The 25,985-nt window shown below is 37.8% G+C and overlaps 1 protein-coding gene across 5 annotated transcripts in view; it reads right to left on the bottom strand.

Annotated features, from left to right (window-relative positions):
• Positions 1-8,108: 8,108 nt before the first annotated feature.
• Positions 8,109-25,985, bottom strand: part of MSH3 (mutS homolog 3) — a 192,717-nt gene continuing 174,840 nt past the window's right edge. For 3 of the 5 annotated variants that reach the window (XM_068535585.1, XM_068535587.1, XM_068535588.1), the window contains exons 21-24: positions 22,561-22,747; positions 18,252-18,381; positions 11,289-11,460; positions 8,110-8,791 (exon numbers count right to left, since the gene is read on the bottom strand). In XM_068535585.1, the coding sequence (XP_068391686.1) occupies positions 8,683-8,791; positions 11,289-11,460; positions 18,252-18,381; positions 22,561-22,747 (598 nt within the window). In that variant the 3' untranslated portion in view covers positions 8,110-8,682. Of the gene's footprint in view, positions 8,792-11,288; positions 11,461-18,251; positions 18,382-22,560; positions 22,748-25,985 lie in introns of all 5 variants that reach the window. The other 2 variants (XM_068535584.1, XM_068535586.1) reach the window with 1 other exon arrangement.

The raw sequence follows: 25,985 nt of genomic DNA, 5'->3' as shown, positions 1-25,985 counted from the left end.
TTTCCTTTAGTTATAGTCTCCCTTTCAATTTTAAGATGTTACTGAATCTATAAATAGATAGTACAAAATGTTCTGTACTTCAGGTATTTCACTAATTCAGATGAGTATGTCGGAATACTCCTCCAACCAGGCTGAACCAGTGAGGTTTTTTGTTTCTAGAAGGCTGATTTCCAGTGTATTCACATATTGCACAAACCTCCAGCACTTTCATGAAATCAGATCAATCACTTGTACTGGTGCCCAAATTTGCTGCCAAGCTCATAGTAAAGTGAAGCTGGGTAAAGTGAAGCTGCCATTCTGGACAGAACTGACTAAGCAGAGTAGATGCTTGATCTTGGGGTTGCTACTCTCCAGGCCAACCAGCTGCTCATGTGGTGGCCCAAGACAAGCTACCCAACAGGAACAACCATGATAAACTAAACCAATCAAGTCTGCCTTCTTAGGGCATCTGAAGAAAAAAGGAAGTAAGAAATATGTAAGAAATTGGTAGTGGAGGCGGAAACAGAGACCCTTGGAGAGAAGGCAGTAAGCATAAGTGATGGAAATGCAGAGGCCAGAAAACAGAGAGAAACAGAGTACAAAGTCAGTAATGGCAGAGGCAGCAAAAACAGAGAAAAGCTGATTCACTACAATGGTGGAACAGCTGCCACATAGGGAGAAAACGAACCCTGTTGCTGATGAAATAACCAAACAACAGAAATAGAACTGTATATGCTATATTCTGAAAATCATTCAAATTTCTCCTCTTCCATAAGCCCAAGTTAGGCTGCTCTTTCTGTTTTCCTTACTTTCAATGTATCCTCTAGTGTCTTTCTGTTCTTGCAACTTAAAATAGAATCTATCACTATTAACTAAGTTTGCAGTTATTCACTTAAACACAGATCAATGAATTTATGATAAATTGCTATTCTGAAGGAATCATTTTAGTCAAAAAAAATATCTTAACTGTGGTCAGACATTTACGTAACATTTTATTTCTTCTGTTTTGAGGCCAGTAGCTAAATTGAATATAGTAAGATGTCTTGCAATTGGCTACCTACACTCACCTGCTACTAATAAATGTAGTTTTTACATTTAAATAAGATGCCTTGAAGTCTCTGGTACTTTCCTCTGTAGAAAAGGTGTATTTTCAACTTGCTCCTTCCTATAAATAAGGAATTGCATTTTCTCACTTCAAGAGAACACTAACTCAGTAACTTTTTTATTCAAACCTCACTCAAGGTTTCTATCTGACATAGGAGTGATTGTTCTGGGAGCTTCTAATACTGCAGGTTTGTTAAACCACTGCTGACCAGCATTAATTTACACAGGGACCTGTAAGCCTGTTGCTTACACAAAGTGAGTTAATTTTTGGTTCCATCAACAACTCTTTTCTGACTAAGGTCATCTTGTTCTTGTGCCTACAGTGAAAGAATATTTTAGAACTTAGCTTGTGTACTAATAATAGCAAAGCTACTGTTCACTAGAAAATTATAGTGCTCAAGGTCATGAAGCAGAGCTGATGCTTGGAAAGATTTTCATTATCTCCTTTCCTGATTATGCTCTACATTGGCTGGAATATTACTTAGAATATAAAATACCATTATATCAGAGAGCTTACGAACAGTTTGAGGCATCAAGCATGCTCTTTATAGACACTCCTTTAAGTTTCATAACACAAAAATGCAACTTTATGTGTTTCTTTTGCCTAATATTCTGTTACAAAGAAATGCAAGGAGTTTGGAGAAATTAAAGGCCCACCGTTATTTGCAGAACTGACTTCTTATGAATAAGAATTTGAAGGCATTATGACCATGCGTCTCATAACTCAGTTCTTTAACTATCTGCATCAAGATCACTTATGAGACTCATTTCAAAAATAAACTTTCCTCTTGGTACTTTCCACTCAATTTTGCTGTGAACCAAAAACTCCTCTAAAAATAAAGTCTATTTTAAAAAATGAATCTGGATACAGACCTTACACTTGTCACAAAAATTAACTCAGAATGGATCATAGACCTACATGTAAAATGCAAAACTGTAAATCTCTTAAAGGATAACAGAGAAGATCTAGATGACCTTGGGTATGGCAATGACTGTTTAGATATAACACCAAAGGCATGATCCATGAAAGAAATAGTTGATAAGCTGGATTTCATCAAAATTTAAAAAACTTCTCTCTGCAAAAGACACTGTCAAGAGAATGAGAAAACAAGCCACAGACTGGGAGAAAATACCTGCAAAAGACACATCTGATAAAGGACTGTTATTAAAAAAATACAAAGAATTCTTAAAATGCAACAATAAGAAAATGAACCTTGCAATTAAATAAACAGGCAGAAGGCCTATACAGACAGCTTACCAAAGATATATTGATACATACGGCAAATAAGCATATGAAAAGATGCTTAGCATCGTATGTCATTAGGGAATTGCAAATTAAAACCACAATAAACCTACACACCTATTAGAATGGCCCAAATCCAAAATACTGAGAACACCAAATGCTGGTAAGGATGTGGAGCAACAGGAACTCTCATTCATTGCTGGTGGGAATGCAAAACGGCACAGTCATTTCGGAAGAGAGTTTGGCAACTTTTTACAAAACTAAACATACTCTTACCATACAACCCAGCAATCACACTCCTTGGTATTTACCCAAAACTGTGTCGCACAAAAACATGCACACAGATATTTATAGTAGCTTTATTCGTAATTACCAAAACTTGGAAGCAATTACAAGGTCCTTCGTAAGGTGAATGGATAAACTGTAATAAAAACAGACAATGAAATACTATTCAGTGCTGAAAATATGAGCTATCAAGCCATGAAAAGACATGGAGGAAACAAACACATATTACTAAGTGAAAGTAGCCAATCTGAAAAGGCTACATACTGCATGATCCCAACTAAATGACAGAGGCAATGGAAAAGACAAAACTGTAAAACAAAGGTTGTAAAAAGAGCAGTGGTTACCAGGGGTTAGAGAAGAAAAAGGGATGAATAAGCAGAGTATGGAGGATTTTTAGGGCAGTGAAACTATTTTATATGATACTATAATGGTGGATACATGCCGCTAAACATTTGTCCAAATCCATAGAATGTACAATGCCAAGAATGAACCCTAGTATATATACCATGGGCTTTGAGTGATAATGATGTGCCAATGAAGGGTCATCGATTGTGACAAATGTACTGCTCTAGTGGGGGATGCAGACAGTAGCGGAGGCTGTGCTTGTGTGGGCAGAGGGTACATGGGAAGTCTCTGTAGTTTCTCCTCAATTCTGCTGTGAACTTAAAACTGCTCTAAAAAATAAAGTCTATCCAAAAAAAAAAAAAAGTTCCCTGGGTTCCATACCAAAGTTACTGAATCAGACAGAATCCTGGAGAAGTGTTATGATCTGAGGAATATGAGTTTTAGCAAATCTCTCTGGAGACAAGACCACTAATCATGTAGGGAGAGGTGAGAAAAGGAAAGGGGAGAGAAAATGGGAAAGAAGAGATGAGGACAAAAATTAACATTGACTGATATTCTTGTGTACCAACCTCAAAGATTCAGATTCAGCAGAGCTAAAGTGAGGCCTAGAAATCTGTATTTAAAACCTCCTTAGGTGATTCTGAAACTACAATGAGGTACCACCTCACACCAGTCAGAATGGCCATCATCAAAATGTCTACAAATAATAAATGCTGGAGGAGGTGTGGAGAAATGGGAACCCTCCTACACTGTTGGTGGGAATGTAAACTGGTACAGGCACTATTGGAAAACAGTATAGAAGTTCCTCAAAAAACTAAAAATAGAGTTACTATATGATCCAGCAATCCCACTCCTGGGCATATATCCAGACAAAACTATAATTTAAAAAGATACATGCACCCCTATGTTCACAACAGTACTATTTACAATAGCCAAGACATGGAAACAACCTGAATGTCCATCGACGAATGGACAATGAAGATGTGGTGTGCGTGTGTGTGTGTGTGTGTGTGTGTGTGTGTATAATTGTATATATATATGTGTCTGTATATATATATATATATATATATATATATATATATATATGTATGTATACACAACAGAACAGTACTCAGCCTTAAAAAAGAATGAAACAATGCCATTTGCAGCAACATGGATGGACCTAGAGATTATCATACCAAGGGAAGTTAAGTCAGAAAGAGGCAGAAAAATACCATATGATATCACTTATATGTGGAATCTAAAATACAACACAAATGAACATATCTACGAAACAGAAATAGACTCACAGATAAAGAGAACAGACTTGAGGTTGCCAAGGGGGAGGGAGGGATAGGGGAGGGAAGGATGGGAGTTTGGGATTAGCAGATGCAAACTATTATATATAGGATGCATAAACAACAAGGTCCTACTGTATAGCACAGGGAACTATATTCAATATCCTGTGATAAACCATAATGGAAAATAATATGAAAAAGAATATAAATATGTATAACTGAATCATTTTGCTGTACAGCAGAAATTAACATAACACTGTAAATCAAATATACTTCAATAAAATTTAAAAAAATAAAATAGAATAAAACCTCCTTAGGTGATTCTGATAGAGGGCGGGACATCCCTACATCCAATGAAGGAGCTTCATGGAAGTAAGGTTTTAAAAAAAGGGAGCATGAGGCTGAAAAGGAGGTTAAAATGGCACATAATATTTCTGATGTAGAAAATAAAATGACTGTTCTGAATGTTAAAAAGAAAAAGGATATAGTCAAAGGCAATGAAAGGATGATTTGAGCAAAGGACAAAACAACTAGAGAAAAGGGTTCTTCGTCCTGAGATCAATAATTACTTCTGCCAGAAGACAGCCCTGCTATGTGTCTCATGATCATATAGGTGCACACTCTTCACCATCTTCATGGAGACAAGGCCGATGACAAAGTTATCTCTGGGGATTTAGTCTCAAAAACAGATTAGGTAGTAAAGCTCTAACATGCCAATTACCAGAGTGGTAGTTTCTAAATGCCACAATGTAAAGCATTTATTATAAACAAGCAAAAAACAACTGGCAGGTCGTTCAGATAAAAATCAGTTCATACAGTGGGTTAAAAAAATCAATTTTTAAAGACGACATTCAAAATCCATCAAGTCGGTAAGTGTGTCCATGAATTAGCACCTAAAACTAGGGTAACCACGTAATTTATTATTCAGAACAGGTCACTTTTGAGTGAAAGAGGCTTTTAACAAGTACACCAGGAAAACAGGGGTAGACCAGAATGTCCCAGATTGATCCCAGGCAAACCAGAATGGATATCTCCCTAGTCGTAATACCTCTTTGAACATTAATAAACCTAACGATAATCATCTATACTAACCACAATGTTCCAAAGAGGAATTGATGGTAATTACAAAGTTAGAAACCGCAGATGGTATTAATCCAAGTTCCTTTTTCTCTCCACCCATGTCCTTAGTGTGAAACATCAAATGACACTTTTATAATTACTTGGCACAGCAGTAATTAATACTGATCTTGGAACTTAGTAAAGCTCTACAATAATTTGTAGACCACATTGGATTCAATCTAGTCTTTATTCTGGAATTCATGCAGTGAGCAAGCACTATTTCACCAGCTACCTTACCACTACCACCAAGACAACAGGCTCTAACTTGGACAAATTGGCAGAAGAAATTTTAATTTTTTTGTTTTAAGATATAGTATACTTCTATATGGATCTTGAATCCCTAGTGAAATAGTATCTTGATTATGAAATGAAGAGTCATTTCGTTGGATTTCTAATATGAAAGGGTTTGGTTTTTCTTTTCTATTTCAACAAATATTTATTGGGCTTCTACAGTATGCCATGCTTTGTCTAAATGATAGATTAAGCAGAGGAGAGAGAGAGATCAAATGATTGTCAATCCAATGAAAAATATTGTTTAGTCACTTGTAATCTATGAGACTAGTGGTTCACAAACCAGACTGCACTTTAGAATTATTGGGGGGGAGCTCTAAAAAAAATCTTGCGGCTTGCCACATAAAAATCTGTACATAAATGTTCACAGTAGAACTATTCATAATAGCCAAAAAATGGAAAGAGACCAAATGTGTATCAGTTGATGAATGGATAAACAAAATGTGGTATATACATATAATGGAATAGTTTTCAGTAATAAAAAAGAATGAAGTACTGCTACCTGCTACAACATTGATGAACCTTGAAAACAGTAAGCTAAATGAAAGAAGCCAGACACCAAAGACCACATATTGTATAATTCCATTCATATGAAATGTCCAAAATAGCAAATCTATAGAGACAGAAAGCAGGTTAGTGACTGTCTAGGACTGGGGATTTGGGGGAGGAATGGAGAGTAACTGCTAATGAGAACAGATTTCAGGGTGATAAAAATGTTATAAAACTGACTACAATCATCAGAGAAATGCAAATAAAACCACAATGAGATATCAGCTCACACCCCTTTGGATGGCTATTATCAAAAAGACAAGCAGTAACAAGTGTTCGTGAACGTGTGGAGAAAAGGGAACCCTTGCACCCTGTTGGTGAGACTGTAAATTGGTACAGCCATTATGGAAAACAGTATGGAGGTTGCTCAAGAAATAAAAAATAGAACTACCATATCATCCAGCAATCCCACTTCCAGGTTTATAACTAAAGGAAATCAAATCAGGATCTCAAAGACATTATATCTAATGTTAGAATTGCAGCACTCCTTAAGTTTGATACCTGGAGCACATACCCAATCAATGGCATCTTTCCTGCCAATCTCCATGGCACACGTGCAATCTTCATGTCTAGGACTCTGACACAACTTTCCCTTCAACACCTCAGCACCCTGGCTGGGAAGGAGCCTCACTTAGAATTGCAGTTTGGCAGTGCTGATCTTCTTCCAAACTTGGAGCAGGCCTGACCTCCTGCAAATTGGCTGGCTGGCTGATATCCTGCTTTATGTTAGAGAATCTACCTTGTAATATTCCACACTGTCACTTGCCAGACACTGAGGACCGTCACTGCCTGGACACACTGCTCCTGAAACCCTTACCTGCTTGAATGTTGACAATGGGCAAGCCAGAGATAGCCCCAACTGTCCACTTGGATACGACCTGTGATTGCTGGTCCCTGCAGCTCCCTCAGGCATGAGCATGACATTCCTGGATTCATCTCCTTTTTCTGCTGGCCTGCCAGTAAGGTTACAGCACTACCTCTGTTAATATAAAACATTTATGGTCTTATGGAGTATTGAAACATTGCTTAAAAAGTGTTATTTTTAAAATGTAAAGAGTAAATCCCAACTAACTCTGTTTGGAGATACATTTGACAATTTCACTGTATGTTAATATTTCTGGAAGGATGGTGGAATCAAACTACATCATATTCTAACTCCATAAAGGTGGGGAATCACAGGGCTAAAGCGTGAGTGACTCAAAAGTGTAGCAACCAACGGCTCTTCATCAACTTGGGGAGACGTAATTGACTGTGTCCAGGGCTCACTGTTAGGGCCACTGTAAGAAATGATCTAAAGGGACCTTCCCTGGCGGTCCAGTGGTTAAGACTCCGCGCTTCCACTGCAAGGGGCGCAGGTTCCATCCCTGGTCGGGGAACTAAGATCCCGCAAGCCACGCAGCGCAGCTAAAAAAAAAAGAATCTAAAGAAGAAATTAGAAATGTGGCCATCAAGCATCAAGTGAAGGCATTTCACTGAGTAGGAATGAAAACCGAGTGGGAAACAGGATGGAAAGTCTTTGTGCAAGATCATATATTTAGAAACAAAAAGAATATGGATATGAGAAGCCAGGCTGTGAGTGCTATAAAAAGCTCAGGGACAAAGCTGAGCACTGTCACCCTAAACATGCAGGGAGCGAGCATTGTTATGAATCAACATAGCTATAAGGTTCAATACTGGGAAGACCATACATTTGCTATGTCAGTTAGTAGAAAGGTCCAAAACGAGAAAGCTCAGTTCTGTGTACTTGGGAGGAGCAGCAACCTTGGTTCCACAATTAAACCTAAAAAGTAACAAATGTCCCAAATAGTTGAGAACCCCCGAATTCAACAGGAAAAAAAATCATATATTATAGCAAGTATTCATCAAATGTTTATTACTTGAATGAATGACAAATAATTTAATCCAACAATCTTCAAATTGCTTAAAACTATGACAATATTTAGCTTTTCAAATTTCATATGACCTCTTTCTGTGCTCTTGTTTCTAAAAGCCTAATAATTCCTTCTATTTCTCTTCAAAAATCCTTATGCTTACAGTGAATAAACTGGCAGCATTATAAAATTATTTTAGTTCGAATGAAAAGGTATATTCCTGCAAGACATTTCAACCAGTTGCAAATTATCTGAACTGAAACAAATAAAATTATGCATTAAATTTTTATATCACTCTAAAAGTTCATGAACTGTATATTCTACCACTCCAGGTTTTACTTAGAAGTTTTTGATTTTATTTGAATCTTACCTTCCATGAGATTTTCTAATGACATGATAGAAATCTTAATATTCAAAAGTGTTTATACTTTTAAAAGGATGGCAGGAACCTGAAACAGACTTTCTACACAAAAGGCCTCCCTGTTTCTAACAGGAATATATCACTGTCAGGTTTTATGCTCAGGTCACACAAAGATGGGCTGTTATTAGAGAGTTGTTTTATACAGTTGGTATTTTTAATTCTCTATTTTTTGGTTCCAAAACGTTGTCTTCATTTTCATCAGGAAGAGAAGTCTGTAATTTCTTCCAGTTTGAACTCATCCATCCACTTTTGCAAATCATTTGCATCATTTATCGTCCATAACTTCGCAAAACACTTTAGCCTTTTCCTGGAGAGAAAATAAAATACTATTTCTTTTATAAATGCAATTGTTAGAGGCCAGCACATCTCATGGAAAGCTATGAAAAGTCTGTAACATTAGACTCACAGGCAAGGTCCTGTGGTTGGGAAGCTATGTCAGGAAGCATCAGCCTTCCTGAGAAACAAGTTTTTCAGTGCTGCTATTATAATCAAGAGACCAAAGTTGTTGATCAGCTCTCTTGCCTCCGGGGAGGGGAGAGCCCAGCTTCCTCCCTCCTCTAACTCAGCCAGAGGCTATGTGTGCTCACAGGATGAAAAGTAAAATTGATTTAATAAAATAATGCAGGCTATGGAAACAGTAAAATGCCAACATAACAGACCTACTTAGGGTCTGAAGAGGGAGTATTTGAGTTCCAATCACTGCTCCGGCACCAACTAGCTGCGTGACCCTGGTTTCCTGGTCAGCTTCCTACCCCCGTTTGGCCTCATTTTCCCCAACTATAACATGGGGATGACAGCAGTACCTATCTCACAAGGCTGTCGTAAGGATTAAGTGAGTTAACGTATGTAAAGCAATAAGAACAGTAACTGGCACAGTGTCTAGGCTGCTGCAAAGGACTGACTGCCCAGACTTGCTGGTGCACACAGCAAGCATTCAATAAATATTAGCTATTACCAAACCCACATGAATGCACCAGATTCAGTTTGCTTTCTTTGATCTCGCCAATGGAATCGATGTGACAGGCACTTTTAGTGAAAAGGAAAAACAATAAATGCAGTGTATCCTGATAAATCATCAGATTCCATCCCAATGCAATCTCTTTCTATAATTCTGTCTTTTTAAGATAACTTTCTAGATTTCAAAATTTCATATACTAGTTGGAAGAGTTAAAATATTTATAAATAACCTGTGAATTTCACTGCTCTTGCTTTATAGGCTATACAGCAGCAACATGTATAAAATCTCATATTTTATCACCATCTTGCTTATGTATCTTTTGTAGTAAAGTTTTATTCTAGTTTCTTTAGGGAAAAAGAAAAATAAGAAGACAACAAGAGAGGATTTAAAGCAGCCCAAAGAACTAAGGGCTAAGCTTACTTTTAAACTCTCATAGATGATTACTTTTCTCTCTAGAAAAATTCTATGTTAATCTATTTTGTAACAAATAACTAGAAATAGGCGGTCACTGATTACATTTGTTTCTAACTTGGCATTGAGGAAAGGATCCAGAAGAGAATGTCAACAGAGGAAACGACATGTCTTTTATAGTATTCCAGCACTTTAGACCTGGTTCACCAGCATTTACCACTGCAAAGTGTGGAGTGCAAGGCAGAACCACAGAGGAAGGAAGAGGAGAAAGAGAAGTTGGTTGCACAACTGTACATCAGTATACAAGTTGGCAATTGTTTAACTAATATTAGGTGTTAATATTTCAATATTTAAATAGGGGATGATTTCCAGAACTAAAAAATATTCTTACAGTATAGTGGTCAGCCAAGATGTTCTATTGGACTAACAGCCTGTTCACTCTTGGTCATATGGTTATGGACCAGGGCAATAATGTCCTGCCCCAGGCTGATCAGACTCTCCAAGCAGAGAAGGAGTGGGGTAGGAGGTAGGTGAGGAGCTTATGTTGTTTTATAATATAATCTTATATTTGGGGGGAAAAGGCTATAATTTATTATTTATTAGTATGATATTTTCCTAGGAGTATCTTCCTTCCAAAGTATGTCTCAGGTTTATATGAAGATTAGTATATATTCATATAGGTTTATATGAAGATTAGTATTAGTATATTAGATTATATGAAGATTAGTATATATATATTATTAGTTTATATGAAGATTAGTATATTAGTATATATTAGTATATATGTCTCAGGTTTATATGAAGATTATATATTAGTATATATATTAGTATATTAATATATATTACTGACTATATACTTGCTGGCTACTCAGGGTAAAAGGTGAGTGCATTCACAAAAGCGCTCCTAGATGATGGAGAAGTCGGTTAGAATGAAAAATTTGTCACAAACAAATCCACAAAGTAAGTGACGTGTGGATACTGACTCTAATCACCTAGTTATGTGACACTATTATTTTCATTCATGTCCTGACAGAATTCTTCACTTCTGAATGCAACCACTGCATATCTGAATGCAATATATGAATAAAAGAAGTACCCTAAACATTTTATATATTGAGGTTTCCATTAGTAATTTTTTGCATAAATGAATATTTTAGGCAACGAATGTGTTGGTACATATTAAGGAGTTAATTCTTTAGAAAAATGATTAAAAAACCAATTTATCAACTTAATAAAGATCTGACTAGAGAAGGGCTGAGTGAATTCACATGAGCTTTGGTAAGAGCTGTTTTCATTTTATTGTAATTAAATGTTTCACAATACTTCAAGAGACACTTGAAGGAAGTCCTGATGTTCATTTACAGGACAATCCTCTTCCTGGGACAACTTGGAAGATTTCATTATAAATCAAAAAATGCAGCACAATCATTCTGACCTTTTCATATTTACTAATCCTTCCAGCTCTTTTGATTTGCTAGCTGCTTTCTTTAAAATTTCTCCAGGAACATCTGCTAGTTTAGCCACATTGAGTCCATAACTCCTTGCTGCAACTCCTCTGGTTATTTGATAAAGAAAAGTGACAAAATCAGGAACCTGGTCTTCTTCACCTAAAAAATAGAGTTAAAAAAGAGAGAGAGAGAGAGAGATAAAGAAAACCATACTTGAAAGCTGAAAGAAATTAGAGGATTAAAGACAACATACAAATTCTTATAACTTTATTCAATTAAAATCTATAATATGAAAAAGAAATCCATTGTTCCTAATCCCTTGTTAGCTCCTTTTATCAATACTACATATCTAGAAAAGGGTAAATACTGCTTTGAAAATGCTTTTGCATTTAGAATCTATCTTTTAGCTCAGTTAAAATGGTTTTTAACAATTACTCGTTGTAAGCTAAGAAGTATTTAGTTTTATGCTGTTTGCTGAAAAATTTCAGCTGACCTGTATCAATAAAAGAGTGATTCTGATACATGGTACAATACAGTTTCTCCTTTAAAAATAGATTTTTTAAAAAAAAGTGTTTTCCAGTGGAAGAATATATTCACCAGTCTTATAATACACTCTGTAAAGTAACATATATAAAAGATGTTTCTAAGAGTGCTAGAAACAAAACCACAAAAACAGATAAGGAAATATTACATGTTGCACAGTTTAAATAACAAGACTCAGAAATTCTGGCTTATTAAACATCCTAGTTAACTAAGAGCTATACATATTGAAGTGGATGCTGTTTGGTACCACCCAAATCCCACTCAGGACTGAAGCATTTACTGCCCCAACTGTCAGGAAGGCTGTTAAGCCTGCAACCCTCAGCTGTGTGCTCTCTTTGGGAACTTCCTCAGCTGAAGAGAACTGCTTCACCCAAGGTCACATCCCATCTTGGGCAACCTGCGTCCAGTGACTGGTTGCTATGGGGGTTTGTAGGCAGCCTCTAAGATGGCCACCAAAGTTCCCTGCCTCCTAGTGTTCAAGCCCTTGTGTCACTCCCTCTCCTTGAGTGTGGGCTGGTTCAAAGGACTTGCTTCTAGTGAATAGAATATGACAAAAATTATGGCATGTCACTTTTGAGATTACATTATGAAAGACTGCGGCCTGTCTTGGGCACTCTCACTTTCTGGCTTGTTTGCTCTAAGGGAAGCCAGTGGTCATATTGTGGGCTGCCCTATGGAGGTCCCATGGAAAGAAACTGATGTCTCTGGGCAACAAGTCAGTGAGGGCCTGGAAGCCTACCAACAGCCACGTGAGTGGACTTGGAAGTGGCTATTCTGAGGTCTGCCAACAGCATGTGAGTGGGCTGGAAAGTGGATTGCCCCAGTCAAACCTTGAAGTGACTGCTGCCCTGGCCGATACCATGATGTAGCCTGTGAGAGACTGTGAGGCAGAGGTGTTCAGCTTAGCTGCCCCTTGATTCCTGCTCCACAGAAATCATGAGATAATAAATATTTGCTGTGCTAAGCTGCTATGTTTTGGGGGGTAATTTATTATGCAACAGTAGATAACTAATAAAAGGTATAAGGCCTGGCTCTCTCACCCGAAGTTGAGGTAACTCTGAAGGACCAACCCTCGTCAGAGCTCTCTGCAGGGCTGGCTGAAGCCTTATAACTGTAACACAGCCCAGGACTGCCCAGTCCTGCTCGGGTGTTGATCGTGAGAGCACTCCCCAATAAACTCTGGCATGTAAACCTCAGAATCTGCTTCCTGGGGAACCAGTCTACCACATAGTACATATACATGAAGTTAAAACTTTTAAAGAATTGGGATATAATGAAGTACAATAATACAAAGACAAGGCTGTGAAGGGATTCAGAACAAGCCTCCCCAAAATGTGCCACTCTGGCATGCAGACTGTCTGGAGCTGAAGACAGGGGAGGTCCAACAGGCTCAGGAAGGGCTTTTTAGCTCCCCCTTCAACAGCCTAAAAGAATTTAGATGGAGGTAGGGGGGGCCCTGGCTCAGAGACAGACTGTTACCACAGATAACGTTTATCTGAATGACCTATGTATAGGGCAAGACAAACATATAATTACCAAATATCTGTTTTTCTTATTTCCCTGTGAATTACCCTCCTCCCCTTTGATGCCCCAGTCTCCTATCCCATTCCTTAGCTCAGGATGGCATAGGAGCCTCAACTGCCCAACTTGCCCTCATATTCTTATGAGGCCCCCGTAGATAAATAATTAAATTTGGTTTTCTCCTGTTAATCTGTCTTATGTTAATTTGATTATTAGACCAGCCAAAGAACCAAGAAGGGGGGCTTCCCTGGTGGCGCAGTGGTTGAGAATCTGCCTGCCAATGCAGGGGACACAGGTTCGAGCCCTGGTATGGGAAGATCCCACGTGCCGCGGAGCAGCTGGGCCCGTGAGCCACAACTACTGAGCCTGCGCGTCTGGAGCCTGTGCTCCACAACAAGAGAGGCCGCGATAGTGAGAGGCCCGCACACTGCGATGAAGAGTGGCCCCACTCGCCGCAACTGGAGAAAGCCCTCGCACAGAAACGAAGACCCAACACAGCCATAAATAAATAAATAAACAAATACTTAAAAAAAAAAAAAGACCTTCGATATATGTTAATGACATTAAAATTTCCTTTAAAAAATGAAAATAAAAATAAATAAAAATTTAAAAAAAGAACCAAGAAGGGTAGAGAACAAATTCTTCTCCCCAACAGCTGCATACAGTTTAATCTTTGATAAATCTAAAGCAGCTCGGGATTACGCAGCTCTTATTACAAAATTCAATATAATTGCACGGTATTGCAAAAATGTCCAAGATAAACCAGATTCACAATGACTCCTGAGACCCTAGTATACTTATTATAAGTTTATCAGGAGCTTTTCTCATATATTATTTCATTTGATAAACGTGTATGCTTTATTCTTTTATCAGCTAAAAGCTAAAAAGCCAAAAGACTGAACACAATGGAGAAAAAGGATAATGGAATTTTCTTTAACCTCCTCTAAGAATTCAGCAACAGACAAATAATACCTTTCTAAGGGTGGGTGCTAGAGGTGGGAGGTGAAAAGAATGCTGACACTCCCAGGAATACATAGACTAAAACTCACATTACAAAGCACTAAGAATACCTTTTGCCTCCAAATAAAACTTAAGGAACACAAAGAACAGGTGACAAAGTGGGTGGGAAAAGACTAGGAAAGAAGCATGTAGAAACCAGTACCTGCTAACCTGGATAGTTTTTTGTTACCCTTCAATGCTCACAAGACCCAAACTCAAGTGAACAGCAGTGGGGTATCAAAAAAGCCAATTCTTTTCATCTCAAAGACAAGTATTGCCTTTATCACTTCAACTGGGTTAGTCCTAACTGATTTCTCCACCTCCAGCCTCTCCTCCATAATCTAGCCTCCACACTGACCTTTCTAAAAAAGAGATTAATTCATCTGTCAGTCCATCTGTCCATTCATTATCCATCCATCCATCCATCCACCCATCCATCCATCCATCCAACCATCCATCTATCCTTTTCTGAAAGCCTACTAAATGCCACAAAACCCCCTCATTTAAACACTGCTTTGCTGACGGCTTTTTCCTTTTTTTTGCTTTATATACATATAACATGTAGTATATATAATATAGCTAGCTAAAAAATGTTTCTTAAATATAGCTATAAAATATTGTTAAATTATATAAAATATGATATTGCTCCCAAAAAACTCATTAACATACCTCAGTACAAACAACTGCTGAATTTGTCATCATATGCTGGTCTCTACTTTAGTACTAATTATGGTAGTTCTTACAGCATCAAGGTAAATAATGTAACCACTCTTCCATAATCACCTGAAGGAGCTATTTTTATAGTTACGTTCTACTTCAAGACTATCTTTCACCACTCTTCCATGGGAGAGAGAGGGAAGAAGAGGGAAAAGAGAGAGGGAGGCGTGTGTGCGTGTACAAAGGAAACATGGAGGTGGAGAAAGCCAGGTCGCAGAGCAGATGGTAAAACGACTCACTTCTTTACAGCTTCAAATAAAAGTTCTTAGTGAGGACCCTCCTTGTAAGCTATGACCAATTTCTTAAACAGGTATTACTGAAAAGCTTATCTGACACTGCTTAGAGTCAGTGAAAGTAATCATCCAAGTGTCTGTTTGTTACAGGGAAACTTAGCAAAACTGTTTTAAAGCAAAACTCCTCTAGGCAGGTATTAAAGAGATGTGTGCTGATCAAATAGTTTCTGAAGTCACTTTTAGGACAGATTCATAAAAATTTAGAGATGGATGAGGTTAGGTGACATTTCCAACACCTTACGTACTGGAAGAGACTAAAATGCAGGTTTCTTACTGCTGGTCCCTTGCTTTATCTACCACACCAAGGGAAACAGATAAGCATAGTATCTTGGAAGTCACCCAAAAGGCCATTGGGGCCTTTTACCGATGACCAACGGCCTCTAATCTAGACAGAAGAGGAATTAGGTCAGAGGTAAAGGATGAAGCACAGATACAGTCAGGGATAATATTGGAAGTGAGCAGGCAATGGAAGAATGCTTCAAGTTTCTGAGTGAAAATTATTTTCAACCTAAAATTCTAGCCCTAGCTAAATTATAAATCAAGTGTGAAGGTATGGAGACATTTTCATTCATGCAAAATCTTAAAAACTTCACCTTCTTTAGTTGATATTATTAGTAGCCTATCCAAAATCTATTCCACTTCTAAGAAAACCCTGATTTATAAAGGAATTAACTCCCTGACCATTTATCTCAGGGAGCAGTGTCCTCATATCCAGCTCCAAATGGTGATCCCAATTAGTCTAGGCTGATCAAAGTTATCCCTTCCATTCTTACTTCTAGGAATTGGTTTAAGAATGATCATGTGATTCAATCCTGAAAATAAGATAGGACACTGATGAGATGCTAGTGGGTATCTAAGAAAAGTTCCCTTGCTCCTAAGAAAAGAGTCACAGGAAAAGCTGGTCCCTTTTCTTCCTTCCGACATTGTCAATTCTGGATGCGATGCCCAAAAAAGCTGCAGCCGTCTTGCTGCTAGTCTGATGATGAAACCAGCAGGGCAGGAAGACAAAGCCTGGAGAACTGCAAAGAAGAGGAGCTGAAGCCCACCCTTCCTGAGGTTCCTGTAATACGAGATTATACGTATCCTCATCGTCTGAGCTGGTGTGAGTCCAAGTGTTCTGTTACTTGCAATCAAATGCACAGAGGAGAGGTTAAGAGACTTCCTAGGATGATAGCAACAGCTGGGCAGCAGGCCTAGGAAACAACCAGTTCAGATGAGCAGGAGGACAAAGGGCTCCAGGAAGAATGACACCACTGGGGAAAACTGGAACCAACAGGTTCAATCATGTGGAAAACTGTCTAGAGAGGTGTTTTGCAAAGCTATTGGAGGATACAGGAATTTTCAACAATAGACTCAAATAAAACAATGAAAAACTAAAAACAATTATTACCTTCAAGAAAAACGTTGTTAAAGAAAGAAAACATACTTGTCTCCATACTTGGCTCATGAGTAAGCAATACCTACTGGCAGTAATAGTGAAAACAATGAATGTGAATGAAATGGAAAAAACGTGAAACTACTATACCAGGAGGAAGGGGAAGGGAGGGCCGAAGACCCTCATTTAACAGAAGTCAGTAAATATTGTGTCAGGTTAATGAACCAAGAGATAGGAAAATAAGCACAGTATTTAGAACTATGGAAGAAATGGATGAAAGAGTCAAAAGCAGTTGCCTTGGGACTGGGATGGGGAGGGGCCGTGGAGTAATAAAAGGATGGAAGCAGGGGAACACTGCCTGTTAGCATGAGTCTTTGGATCATTTAGTTTTTAAAAATTATGTTCACGAATAAAAATCTAAATCAATAAAATAAAATGCCAAAACACTTAAGATGTAAGGGCCTGGGTTAGCAGTCAGTTCACATCAAACACTTACCACTGACCCTTCCCTGCTAGTGAACTCTGTTTTGTTTATCCCATTGGATTTTAGCTTATAAGCTCCTCCTGTCACTTTGGATGCAGATGAATAGATACAAAACTGCTTCCATGAGAGAATTTATGATGTGTTTTTCAAGACCGCATGGTGGTGAAAGGCCAGGACTGCCTAACATTACATTTATCTTAGGTCCAGTGCTTTGTTTTATTTGGGCCAGTTGCCTGATATCTTTTTCAGGTCCATCCTTACTTATTACTTTTCCAAAATAAAATTTGGACTCTGGAGTATCTTTGATAATGGATTTTCCATTGTAGCACACCAAATGCATAAACCATCACTGGCCCACAGCTTAAAAAAAATTATTATTGAACAGGGGAAAAAAAAAAAAAGCTAAAATCTACTATATTACTTACAGCACTTGAATTTTTTCTATTGGCTAATGATGTTCTTTTTCACGAAAAGAACATTTCTAGCAGAGCAGAAGAGAAACTGCAGGCAGAGGACATGGATTCTAGGCTCAGTTCAGCCCCCACCCAGGTGTCTGACATGGGGAACCCACTTTACCCGAGATTCACTTTCCTTGTCAAATTAAGATAACATGTATGGCCAGTATAGAGTACTGCTCTTAGTAAGTAATTAATGTTAAATGATATTTTGGGAAATGTATTGAGTATTTTTAAAGATAACTAATACACTTAGACTGTTAGGGCATCTTTCCTGAGATGGATCTAAGAATAAAACCTAAATGACCCCCTCACCCCACCTTCTTCTTGTAGAAAAATGAGATAAGGAGGGCCAGAGAAGGATTCAGACATGGCGAGGATAAATGCAAATTCTATCTGACCCTAAGCTTAGAGAAAATGAATTTGGACAAATGTCAATTACAATCAACATTCACAGCTTTTATGATTAATAAGCAATAAGTTCATGCTTCTATGAACTTCAAGTTATAAATTATGAAAACCAACAGAATTCTAGTTGTACTTACTGCAAGAACAATTCATACCTGGGTCCTGTTTGCTTTCATCCTCATTGACCAGGAATCCCATGTGATAATTCCCCACCTGTTGTGAGTAACTTTTTTCTAATTCACAGACTGGTGGATAATGGGTAACAAAGAGGGTTAAGGATTTCACCTAAAGCAGTGAGACATAATGAAAGTTATTTTATTTTTAAATTTTAATTTAAATTTTTCTCCAACTTCATTTTGAAAAATTTCAAACCTTCATAAAAGCTTCAAGACAAGTACAGTGAACACTCATGTATTCTTTATCTAGACAACCATTTGTTAATATTTTGCCATATTTCCCCTTTCTTCCTCCCTCCCCCTCTACACACACACACACACACACACACACACTTTTTTCCTGAGCCATTTGAGAATTGTAGACATCATGACACTTGGTCCCTAAATACTTAAGATTCTATCTTCTGAGAACAAAAACATTCTCCTACATAACCAGAATAAAATTAATACACTCAAGAAATTTAACAATGATATATCACTATTTACTAATATATAGTCCATGGATTCCCCTTACTGTCCCAATAATGTTCTTCAGAAATTTCTTTATATTAAAAAAAAAAAAATCAAGACTCATGTGGTGCACTTAGTCATGCCTCTTTAGCCCCCATTAATCTAGAACAGTTCCCCAGACTTCTCTTTTTTGACTTCTATGTCTTTAAAATTTTTGAAGTATCCAGGAGGGCTGTTTTGCATAATCTCCCTCAATTTGGATTTGCCTCATTCAATTCAGATTAAAACTTATTGCCAGCAATATTACATATATACGTAGGTGACATACCCTTTTCAGTATATCACATCAGGAGGCACATGATGTCAATCTGATCTATTATTGGGGATGCTAAAGCTGATTATTTGGTTTAAGTGTGTGCCCAGAAGATTCCTTCACTGTACTGACACCTTTCTCCTTTGTAATTAATAAATAACTTGGGGGTGATACTTTGAAACTGTGTGAATATCATTTTCTCCAACAATCTTTCATCCAAAGGTTTTACTATCTGTTGATCATCATTGCCTGAATCAGTTATTATTCTGGTAGTTAATAAATGTTGATTAAAAAAAAAACAACAAAGCATTCTCTATTAGCTGGAATTTTGTAAAGTAGAGCTTTCCCTTCTTCCTCCCTACCCTCACAATTTTAAAATTTATTTTTGTGTTGTTAGTATCAGTACAGACTTGTGGATTACTTAATTAGCAATGTTTTAAAGCACAGTTATACATGTTCTAGAAATCCCTATCTTAAGGGAAGTTAACACCAAATCTTGGTCTAAAAATTAGCAGAAGAGGGTAATCAAATTGAAGAACTCCAGTTTTGATTCATCTGCCATTCGCCGTATTAAAAGTCAGAACATATGCCTTCTCTCTAAAAACAATTACAAATAAACCTATTAAGGCAGGATTTCTTTGACAAGTTGCTCTTAAAATCTGCCCTGAAATATCTTAGGACCAGCTGTCTCCCTGGTGTCCCTTCCTTGAGCTGACGGGCATTTCTAGCTGGAAGACCTAAGGGTTTGGGTTACACCACTGCCCCCCTCAAGGCCATTTTCACCCTGCAGCAGCAACACGTAGCCTCCCTGACTCCTCATTTTCCTCTCTTCCCCATCCCAGCAATCAAAAGACATGAAAAATAAAGATTTTCATCCATAAAAAAGTTAGGGTCTCTTGTTCCTGAAGAATCCTCTTCAATGACTTAACTCCAAGGTAAACTTTATCTAAAACTAACACTTTCTTCATCAACGTTTAGAATATCCAAAAACTGCTACGGAAGCAATGAACACATAAGTGACAAATTCAATTCTGTCCTAATTTGTTCCTGAAGGTGCCTAAATGACTCTTTGAAATTGCGACAAACGGCTTTTGGCAGCCAGCCTCCAACATGGCCCCAGAGACCTTCGCTTCCCAATGCTCATGCTCTTGAGTAGCCTCTTCCACACTGATCAGGGCTGGCCCTGTGTAGTCAACAACATGACGGCAAAATAAAATGTGCTGCTGCTTCTACCTTGGCCTCGTGGAACGTCTCCCCTGGGGGAAGCCAGATGCCGCTCTGTAAGGATACTCAAGCAGCCCATGGAGAGGCCCATAGCGAAAGAAATTGAGGGCCCTGGCCAATCACCAGCACCAACTTGCCAGCCATGCGAGTGAGCCACATTGGAAGAGGATCCTGTAGCCCTGGGTGACAACTTGACTGCAACCTCAGAAGAGGCCCTGGGCCAAAACCACCCAGCCAGGCTGCTCCCAAATTTCTCACCTCCAGATACTCTGAGAGACAATAAATGATTATTGTTGTTTTAAGCCACTAAGTTTCAGGGTATTTTGTTATGCAGTCATAGTAACTGATACACTGCTATAGAGTTGATTCAGTTAAAGGAAACTCAAAGTTGACAAATTCAGCTCTGTCATAATTTGTTCCTGAAGGCTCAAAAAAAAAGGAATGTCTTAATTAATTAATCTATTTTTTATTAAATGAAAGATTCTTTAAATTCTGTAGTGCTTTACAATTTTCGGAAGTTTCACACACATGATTTCATATAACCCCGTAATAACCCTTTTTCCCCTTACCGCTAAAAAGCCCCTCCCTGCTTCCTTCTCCCCACTAGTTTGCTCTCTGTATCTGTGAGTCTGCTTCTTTTTTGTTATATTCACAGTTTGTTGTATTTTTTGATTCCACATAAGTGATATCATACAGTATTTGTCTTTCTCTGTCTGACCTATTTCACTTAGCATAATGCCCATCCATGTTGCTGCAAATGGCAAAATTCCATTCTTTTTTACAGCTGAGCAGTATCTTTTTTTTTTTTTTAACATCTTTATTGGAGTATAATTGCTTTACAATGGTGTGTTAGTTTCTGCTTTATAACAAAGTGAATCAGCTATACATATACATATATCCCCATATCTCTTCCCTCTTGCATGAGTAGTATTCTTAAATGAATGTTTAAGAAGTGTGTTTTGGAGGCAGATATAGAACCATACTGAACCTGTAGTTTCTACAATGATTAAAGAAAAGTTCCTGAGCTGTTATCTTTTTGCAAATACAGAATTTCTTTAAAAATAAAAAGTATTAATTTTAAAACAGAAAATATGTCATCATTAACTATGTAATCTAACTAAATGTTTAAACAAAAAACTGAGGGCCACAAAACTTTAAAGAAAAGGGGATTTTATTTTTGCAAAGAAATACGAGCAAAAATGCGCTTTTACTGGCTATTTAAGGAAGAAAGGAAGAAATGAAAATGGAAGGAAGACACAGAGACGAAGAAAAGTGTAAAAAGTAGAGAACAAAATAGAAAAAGAAAAACCAAAGAAGAGACAAGGTTCAGGGGCAGGTGCTAAGGTGAGAGAAAAAAAGGAGAGATCAAAAGGAACAAAAACAGAGACAGTTAATAAAGGGGACAGTTTGATGGAGATGACAGGGGTGCAAAGTTTGACACAAACAAAAGTTCACATTCAGATGCTTAGAAACGAACTCTGGGACTTCCCTGGTGGCGCAGTGGTTAAGAATCCACCTGCCAATGCAGGGGACACGGGTTCGATCCCTGGTCGGGAAGATCCCACGTGCCACAGAGCAACAAAGCCCGTGCACCTCAACTACTGAGTCTGCGCTCCAGAGTCCGCGAGCCACAACTACTGAAGCCCACGTGCCTAAAGCTTGTGCTCCGCAACAAAAGAAGCCACCGCAATGAGAGGCCCGCGCACCGCAATAGAGTAGCCCCCACTCGCCACAACTAGAGAAAGCCCACGCACAGCAACAAAGACCCAATGCAGCCAAAAAAAAAAAAAAGAAATGAACTCAAAAATAAAAAGACACATGCACTGAAGGTGTTACTAAGATAGAGACACCGAAAGATCAGATCAAAGGTCTTATAAGGATATCTTCTAGGATATTGTTGAAAAAAGTATTTCACAGGGCAAAAATGGCACTATCTCTTATTTGGTTCTTTTCTCAAGGACTGGGTTGCAGGTGAATGGCCCCTGCTCTTGATTTAGTTTGCCAAGGAGAGTAAGATACAGTTCTAGGTGGAAATATTGCCAAGGAGGCCTTTCTCCTACTGACCAGGTTTATTCTGCCTCAGCAAAAGAAAGGAAGACACATCAAAGAACTACAAACGTTACTTAGGGCCAGTCTACCTGAGTTCCACATATAGCATTTGAATGATCAATTGCATGAATAGGATCAACTAGGATCCTATTATCCTAGCAGGATAATATTGAATATTTCGAAACTGAGGTCAGGAAAACAATTTGTATAGTATGCACCATTCCTGTACAAAAAGGTATGCAAGATACTTACATCTCTAATAAAATGCTCAAGTGTAGCGTAAGCAATGGCGATTCCATCATGGGTGCTTGTCCCTCTTCCCAGTTCATCCAAGATAACCAAAGACTGTGATGTTGCTTTTCTTATTATTTCTGCTGTGTCAGCCAGTTCTTCCATAAATGTACTCTGTCCTTTATATATGTTATCTGCAGCCCCCATCCTACAAACAAGATGACAAAATCCTGATTTTCCTCTGAACTTCATTATTAGGAAGCCAGACATTATTTTCTGAACAATAACTATAAAAGATCCCTACAGGGGTCTATGTACTTAGAGCCATTAACAGTTGAAATTGTATTAAACAAAAGAAAATATGTTGGATATAAAGAGTGTCTAACATCAAATGGCACCTTATAGAAACATTCTGGGTAGAACCTGAGGTACTGGACAAAGCTCTTGAAAAGCAGGGAAACCTTTGACTCGGCCTCTTTCTGACCAATCATTTCAAATCAAGGTTTTGGTACTCACAGGGGAAAACAACGCTTCTCTGTAACACTGTGTGTAAAATCCATGAGTACTAGGATGCTGTACAATCAAAGGCTTTTTCCAGTGTTTCCTGAAGAAGATTCCACACCGATATTACAAATTAAAGTACCATGTTGAAATAAGATAAAACTTTTTTTTTTTTTTTTTACTAGAACTAGAATTATAGAGGTTTAAATAACCTCAGACACCTAATACAGGTTCCTAAAGTGGACTTCATGGAACAGCGTTCTTAGAGATGTCAAGAAACAGGTTCAAAAGATGTAAGGGTTCTTTCCTGTAAGACTTCTTAGAGCCTTTAATATTCTACTACATATTGTGCATTTCTTGCACCTGATCTAGTACACAGCATTTCTAACTCATTTAACCATGGACCCTTGAAACTTCTCCTGGAGCACCTTCTGACAATAATGGTTTACAGAACACATTTGGGAGAATGTAAAAAGAAATCTGGGGGGAAAAATTAGGTATTTGCACTCCAGGTCACGCAGTTAGCCGTAAAACCTAGAATTCAGACTCTGACCCACTAGCCAGCTTTGTGGACGCTGGTGACTATTTTCTCAGCAAAATACCTTCATCAATTTAGTTTTTCTACAGCAGTTCACATGTGACCTACAGCAGCATAAAATGTCTCTTATTTCTGGAAAAACTCATGGTAAAACCGAGCCTTAACTATCCTGTGACTGGAGCCACGTACTGGGCAGGAGCGATGGAGTATAATGCCCACCCCCTCACTTCCAAAGACTGGTGGCACCTTAGGAGAACTGCTCCAGTAATAAGTCGCATTTAGAAACCGTAATTAACTACATCTATGATGGAGGTGATAGTGCTGTCGATTCTGCCTACTTTAAAATCTATAACTACAAAACATAATTTCTTAAATGTTGCTAACTCAGGAGCATTCTGGTTACTTTTTCAAAGTTCAAACCCTGTTATTTACCTCAATTTTCAATGTTTACTTTACTAATATGTTCCCTACCACGAAGCAAGAAGATTAAACTTTCTTATCCCTGCAACCACTCTGAATTCTTCAGAACCATAATGTTTGATTCTCACTTAACAATGTTTGATTTTATTCCTGACAGGTTGTGAACTGACAAAAAGAACATATCTTTCTTTGATAATAAAATAGCTCTGATAAGGCAACTATCGGGGGGGGGGGGTGTCTTTGATTCAAGAGTTAGAAAAACAAGCAAGCACTGGCTAAGATTTTAATGCAACAGTTTACGTATACTTAAGTGCTTTCTAGAAACACTATGGTAACAGAGTGGTCTCACTGGGAACTGCAGGAATTGTAGAATGCTTTGGGGAAAGATATTCTAAGGTGAGATTTCAAATCAGGAGGGAAGGCTGAATGATCAATCAATAAAAAAAGATGGTAGCTAATTGGTTCTTTCAGAAAAAAAACCCAAAAAAACCAACAACAAACAAAGATGTGTCCCTACTCACACCATATTCCAAAATCAATGTGTATGAATTTAAAAGTTGAATGTAAAAATAGAAACCATACACATACCAAGCAGTCTAGATGAAATTTAATCTCTAGACAGGTGGGTGGATGGCTTTATATACATGGCATCAAAACACGTGTGTAGCAAAACGCCAGGTACCAACGTGTCTTATGGTGTTACAGGGTTTCTGTCCTTAAGGAGGTCAGGCCAGATTTCAGGGGATCTTGGGTGTATTTTTATTAAACAATGGTCCCAACTCTACTATTAGACCAGTAGTTTTCAAGTATCTTTTACCTGTTAAATCCTTTGTTCACATGAAATTTTACAAAGAAACTCACTCTGCCAATGAGATCAAAGGAACGCTGATTTGGTCAAGAACCCAGCACTATGAGGCCTCGCTTCCCCTTCTAGAGGGGGCTCTGTGGGACTCCTAACACCCTGTAGAACAGTCTGAAAGCCACTCCATTATAGGAGCCGAAACGTTTTTTCACAATTCTATTTTTCCATAGCACCTGATGATAAAGTAGCAATGCTGCCCAGCAGACGCTAAAGAAGTGGTGGCGCCTTAACCAGTCACTGAGGCCACTGGGGAGCTATGTGTCTGTAACTGTGGGAACTGTTTATTGATAAAAATATTTTCTGTTAACGTCTCAAGAAATTTCCTTTAAGGAATTCCTCTTCTTAAATTTATTTTTCCAATAAATTTCAGCAAAATAAAGATTTTATATGATTCTGATGGACACAGAATTTTATCAATAAATCCATTTTCCTTTTGGTCTTGGTTACTAGGAGAGAACTGGATAGCACCTTATAGTGACAAATAGCAACACTGACTTTATCTTAGGTTTCTATCCTTACTTGTCCTTGATCTTTGAATACCATTTTACTTTCTTATTGTCCTGCTCTATCGTATATATCCCAGTAAACTGTCTAAAATAAGTTTTGGAAGTAAGGCAGGGTATAACACCATTAACAAAAGGTCTGTAATTTTCTATTAATCCAACAAGCATTTACAACACATCCTACTGGACAATGATTCTGAAATTTTTCAAATGTTAAAATATGGTAGAGATTTAAGGAATTCAGAACATATGTCATTATTATCATTCTGCCTATATTTGTATTCAAATGCAGGGAAAAATGGAAAATGCATTCTTTAGGTTTCATCTCAGAGTAAGTTTGCTCTGACAGGTTACAGATATGTGATTAAGAAAAAAAAAATCACTCTGATATTTTTAGGAGTGGAGGCTGACTAATCTTTCTAATCCCCTACTCCCTCCTCGTCTAACCCTTATATAGGTCAACAAAGCTTAATAAAGCATTAATGGAGAAAAGAAATTACTACTTTTTTGAATCAGTTTCTAAAATCAAGAACACTTTCATGAAAATTTGAACAAGGGTTTGTTTTTATGAGGTCTTGATATTTTGAGATAACATTCTAGATGTTTCTAAATTATAGCAAAT

This window comes from Eschrichtius robustus, chromosome 2 (genome assembly GCF_028021215.1).
Source record: "Eschrichtius robustus isolate mEscRob2 chromosome 2, mEscRob2.pri, whole genome shotgun sequence".
Classification (NCBI taxonomy): Eukaryota; Metazoa; Chordata; class Mammalia; order Artiodactyla; family Eschrichtiidae; genus Eschrichtius; species Eschrichtius robustus.
This window is presented reverse-complemented; position numbering and strand designations above follow the sequence as displayed.